The 5,448-nt window shown below is 43.1% G+C and overlaps 2 protein-coding genes across 7 annotated transcripts in view; both read right to left on the bottom strand.

The window, feature by feature from the left end:
• Window positions 1-341, bottom strand: part of dda1 (DET1 and DDB1 associated 1) — a 12,911-nt gene extending 12,570 nt beyond the window's left edge. The window contains exon 1 of one of the 2 annotated variants that reach the window (XM_048614353.1): window positions 219-341. In XM_048614353.1, coding sequence (XP_048470310.1) covers window positions 219-308 — 90 coding nt within the window. In that variant the 5' untranslated portion in view covers window positions 309-341. The other variant, XM_048614354.1, reaches the window with a different exon arrangement.
• A 2,804-nt stretch (window positions 342-3,145) lies between these two features.
• Window positions 3,146-5,448, bottom strand: part of babam1 (BRISC and BRCA1 A complex member 1) — a 14,670-nt gene continuing 12,367 nt past the window's right edge. For 4 of the 5 annotated variants that reach the window (XM_048614349.1, XM_048614350.1, XM_048614347.1 and 1 more), the window contains 2 exons: window positions 5,250-5,336; window positions 3,146-4,591 (listed from right to left, as the gene is read on the bottom strand). In XM_048614349.1, the coding sequence (XP_048470306.1) occupies window positions 4,411-4,591; window positions 5,250-5,336 (268 nt within the window). In that variant the 3' untranslated portion in view covers window positions 3,146-4,410. Of the gene's footprint in view, window positions 4,592-4,672; window positions 4,946-5,249; window positions 5,337-5,448 lie in introns of those variants that run through there. The other variant, XM_048614351.1, reaches the window with a different exon arrangement.

The raw sequence follows: 5,448 nt of genomic DNA, 5'->3' as shown, positions 1-5,448 counted from the left end.
TCCCCAGGCTCCCCTCCCCCTCCCTCTCCCTCTCTCTCCCTCTCCCTCTCCCAACCCCCTTCCTTCTCACCCCACCCCTTCCGTCTCTCCCTTCCCCACCCCCGGTTCGGGACCGCTCTCCTCGGCCCACAGCGTGGTTTGCCAGCGCTCTATCTGAGGCACCGAGTCCATACGGGCCGGGCGCTGTCCTGAGGAGCGGTGAGGCCGCTATCACTCACCATCTTCCCAAGCTCCGCATCACTCTGCGCCTCACACAAACCTGCTGCACCTGCCACGCCAGGCCCGCCCACTCCTTTGCCGATGTCCATTGGTCTGCTGGCAAACAGCGTCGAGAATGCGCACTGCTATTGGACAGCGTGAACGTCAATCAAAGCCGTCCTTCTGCCGTCAAGTTCAGTTGCGCCGGTTTGACGGCATTTCTGGTGAGGCACGTGACACGGTCCAGCCGCGCCATTGGTCGGTCACTATGCATTCTGGGCTTCGTAGTCCCGGTTGGCAGTGGAAACCTCCAATCGTAACAGTCCGAACTGCAACAGAAACAACAACTCCCAGCAGGCACTACGTTGAACGACCCCAGCTATATATGAAACCTTAAGACATAACATTGACCTATTCCCAGTTGTGAAACTCATCCAGTTTTGTAGTTTCTTACTGTTCTATGTTCCATTTTTAACCATCTTCTGAAGTGGCTTTTCTTTTTACAGTTCTAAATCCCCCAGCATTAATCTGGGGGTCCCACTCATTAATCTCCCACAGATCTGCTGTGAGTCAAAGAAGAGGAGCAATTAAAATGATCAGCCATTGCCAGAACACTGAAGCAAGTGGAAGACAGACACCTTCCCCAAAACGTCTTCTGTCATGCAATAAAATGATGGTTCATCTGTATCCGAATTTCACCAATGTGTTTTACTGTAGAAAATGCCACAACTGTGCCACACTCATTAGTGGAGAAAAAGCAGTCAACATTTCGGTAGAAGGGTCACTGGACCTGAAATGTTAATTCTCCTTTCTCTCTATAGATGTTGCCAGACCTGCTGAATTTCTCCAGCAATTTCTGCTTTTGTTTCAGATTTCCAGTTTCCGCAGTTCATCTTTTCTTTTTCCAACTGCCTGACCACGATTTTAGAGCTGCATTCCCTTAAACTAGAAAGTTTCTACCTATGTATTGACTTTTTCAAAATTTTAAAGAATTCAATCAAATTAGTCCACACCTTCTGATTTTTTTTTCAAAATACAAACTTGATTCATGGCATTGGTCCTTCCAAATTAACACTTGAAACATGGTAACATTCTGATGAATCTGTGCTGTACTCAGTAGGCTAATAAATCTTTTCAAAGCCATGTGCCCAAACCACTACAGTCATTCGAGACTTGGTCTAATAAGTGATATGTAACAACTTCTCTCTTTATTTTCTACGATATATAAAAATGTAGCAGCCAATTTTCACACAGCTATCTCCTACTAACAAGGTAAACCACATTTGGTCTGATGTTAGATGAACACTTCACATGGCCAGGACAGCAGAAGAAATTCCCTGTTCTGCTTGAAAGAGGCTGAAATATGTAACATCCACAAGGCAGCAAACATGTTTAATGCTCATCAGAAAAAAAAACAGCATTTCTAATGGTGCAGCACTGATTACATTTTCAAGCCTATGATCTATCGATGAGAGTACCACGACTAAACCAAAGTCAATACTGTACCAAAGGGTAAAGTCACCATAGTCTTACCAGATCACTTGGCTGCTTTCTTATGACAGAGAGAGGCACTGGTGGTGGTTTAACCTCCTGAGGGTCACCATGCCTCAGGCGAGGGGAGAGGTTGAGAAGAATACTTCATGGTAACTTTAGCTGAATGCAGGAATTGAACCCACACTGTTGGTGTCACTCTGCATAGCAGACTGACCCCCAATACACAAGGTACGTCTTCAAACTTATTTTGAATTGGAAATAACACAGTCCAAAACTAGTAGAGGACACATACACGACAGCGAGAAATGAATACCAATGTATGGATCACATTCCCAGCTGAATTAGTGGTAATCTTTGAATCATTCCAATCAGAGATTTTGGAACTCTGCTTCAGAAGGTGATGGAGACAGGGTCATTGAATATTTTGAAGACAGGTGGATAGATTCTGATTAACTGGGGTAATCAAAAGTTATTGAATCTAGATGGGAATGTGGAATTCAAAACACAATCAGATAAGCCAAGATCTTATCGAATGGTAGGGCAAGCTCAGGGCACCTCTGTTCCTATTTCACATGTTTGTGCTTAAGAACCAACCAACTCTTGCAGTGTGATGGAATTTTAGGCTCCCACAGAACAGCCCACCTCCTCTTGTATTATCTTGCGATCTTTCTTCCTAGATTCAATATTAAAAATCGCTCCAGCGTCACTCTCCTGAATGGCTCAGTCTCACCTTAACCAACTCTAGGTACAATGCTCACCACTCTAATGAAAGTACAACATTCTCAATCAACTGTTCACTCTATAAAGAGCACCACAGCCTTGTCACACTTCTTCAAGCAATTATTGCCAACATAATATTACCTCCAATGGGGAGACAGTGACAAAGTGGTAATGGTACTGACTGATTAATCAGAGGACCAGGCTAATCGAGGTCATGGATTCAAATACCACCATTGCAGCTAGTGCTACATTAATTAAGTCTACATCAATTACATGAGTCTGGAACATGAAGTTGAGGAATGGCAGCCATATCATTGATTAATGTACAGTTCCATCGGTGTTATGTCCTTCAGGGAAGGAAATCTGCCATTGTTCCTCCATTCTACTTATATGTAACACCAGACACTCACTGTTCACTGTTAACTTCCCTCTGGCATGGCCTGAACAAGCCACTCAGTTCAAGGACAATTAGAGATGGACAAGAAACATTGATTTCACAAGCAATACCCATCCCACCTATAAATAAGAAAAGCCTACAAATAAGTTCTAGCTCCTCCACCAATTCAGTGTGTTTCTGGTCTTATACATCAGCAACCAGCAAGACAGGTTAAAGTGCTGGAAAGTGAAATAAACACACAATAGAAAGGACTAGATGAAGGAGGATGGTCAAATGACATGGAGATGGACAGCCTGTTTCTTTTAAACATCTGTGTAACATTGAAGATACAGAAGACACTTTCAGTAGCTTTATTTCCTTGTTGAAAGCAAACAAATTAGTAATGATTGTTTTCCTTCAATACAACTGTATTTACAGTGCTCGTGTTTTAAACCACCTGAAACTCTTTGCATCTAACGAATTCGTCAACCCAGCAGCCATGATGCACAGTAACGTCACAAACATATCAGAATGAATCATCGCCTGGTTTGCATGTTTTAGGAGTGAGCTGGATGTCAGATGCCCCCATGCCCTTTGCCCAATAGTCCCATCAAATTTTTAACATTGACTGCCTATTTCAGTCAAGATCCTGGCCAAACATCATATCCTAACCTGATACAGTGTTCCTTCAGGGGTGAGGTTATGAGCTCAAGTCTCTGGAGAAGATCCTGAAGGCAAAACTTTCCAATGCAATCTGTAGTCTACAGGGAAGTGAGGATCCTCTTCATGCCACAGCTCAACCTCAATGTGACAGCAAGGAAAACCCGTCAATGCATGAGTACCCAAGGTGGCAGCAAACGACTTATCTAGCCAAAGCCAGATTTCGCTGGAGTTACAGGGTCAGGCACCTACATAAAAGCACTTTTACAGCCATTCAAGCAAATCACTGTTTTCATGAGCAGAAATGTGGCAGCCATTTTCAGCACAACAACATCCCATCAGCAAAATGACTGGGACAGAATTTTTTTTTTTTTTTTTTTAAATTGATGCTGGTTGATGGATAAACATTGGACTGGAGACTGGTCTGCACTCCACTGCTCTTCTTCAAGAGCATTATGGATACAGGTCCATTACTGCATAGCCCTGCACACAGCCAGGGTGGGGTGACTGCATTAGTCATGGGAATAGGCCAGATTATCTTTGGTGTTGAAGTGCACCAATTTGTGAAAATCTGTCCTGTTGTGTTTTGCTGTCAATTTATCAACAATGCTCACTGGCAGCACTGTTTCAACTGTGCTGATCTCCAGTTTCATAGAAAAGTATCATCAGTTATTATAGGCTGAACTCAACCCACAAAAACAGAATAATCCACTTGGAACAGAAGGGGCAAAACAGCTTCACGGTAAAGTTGAATGTGCATTACTGATGATTCAACTAAAGGAACCCCCAGATTCATTAAGTATCTAGGTTGTTCTGGAGTAAAACACATGCACATCAACTGTAACCAAGACAGTGTGATTACCCTGACCCACGTAGAAACTTCCCTAATGTACAAACAGAGAGAGAGAGAATCTGAATTCACTTCCCTCGTCGTGTTCCCTGTCAAACAGTTGCTTCTACTTCTACTCCTTCCTCGTCTTCAAGCAGGCTATAAACTGCATGTGTTTGGACTGGCCTCTGCAGTGGGTGTGCGAGTAACTTGGCCATGCAGTTGTGCAACTCCACAGCCTGTCCGGTGAGTGACACATCGTACTTGTAGCTGGTGCCCTTTGTGTCCAAGTTATTGAAAAACAAACAAACTTCCTGTACGACAAAAGAAAATTTAAAAATTAAACATGCATTCTAGAATCTCCAATAAAATGAAGTTAACAGTGATAATAGTAATTGCATTGTCTGGATTTATATTCCCTGCTACAATCTATATTCTTAGCATCATAAGAATGATAATAAGCAGGTCAAAGTTTTAAGGTTCACCCAACTTGAAAGATGGGTCTGGGCTGACACTTCCCAGTGTAGTACCAAGTTGCACTGTCGAGTGGAGGGACAGAGGAAACCGCAGCTCCGTCTGCTCTCTCAGGTGGATGGAAGAGGTCGCATGGCACCAGCACAAGTGCAAAAGAGCTCTCCCGGTGTTTATGGCTTATGTTTATTCCTTAGCTGAAAATAACAAAGAGAGATTCATAGGTGGTTTAGCCATGTTCAGTTTGAGAAACGTTGCTGCCTGCAACTTGGCTGGTGCATTTTTCTCCAATTGTGACTACATTTGATAAGTACTTCTTTGGTGGTAAAGGAATGTGGGACTTCCTGACGCTATGAGGTGCTGTATTAACGTTCATCCCTTAGGAGAACGCATGCACCAACTTGGTTAAAAACAACAGAAACAGAATGAGCACGGGAGCACAGAAGAAAAAAAAAACAAACATGTGAGCTAGCATACACAAAACAACAAAGCACACTCCACCTTGCAGCTGGAGTCTTCATCCATTTCCTCAGTGCCGTTGTGAATGTAAATAGTGTCAAAGAAAAAGTAAGGAGATTGCAGAATTTTCTGAGGAAAGAAATGAAGAAAACGCAAAGATTATACCACACACTGAGTAAAGTGGGTGAGTTATACTGACTAACAGTCTGGCTCCTAACACAAGTGTTTTTCTTTACAGCAG

Source organism: Rhincodon typus, chromosome 29, assembly GCF_021869965.1.
Source record: "Rhincodon typus isolate 14 chromosome 29, sRhiTyp1.1, whole genome shotgun sequence".
NCBI lineage: Eukaryota > Metazoa > Chordata > Chondrichthyes > Orectolobiformes > Rhincodontidae > Rhincodon > Rhincodon typus.
This window is presented reverse-complemented; position numbering and strand designations above follow the sequence as displayed.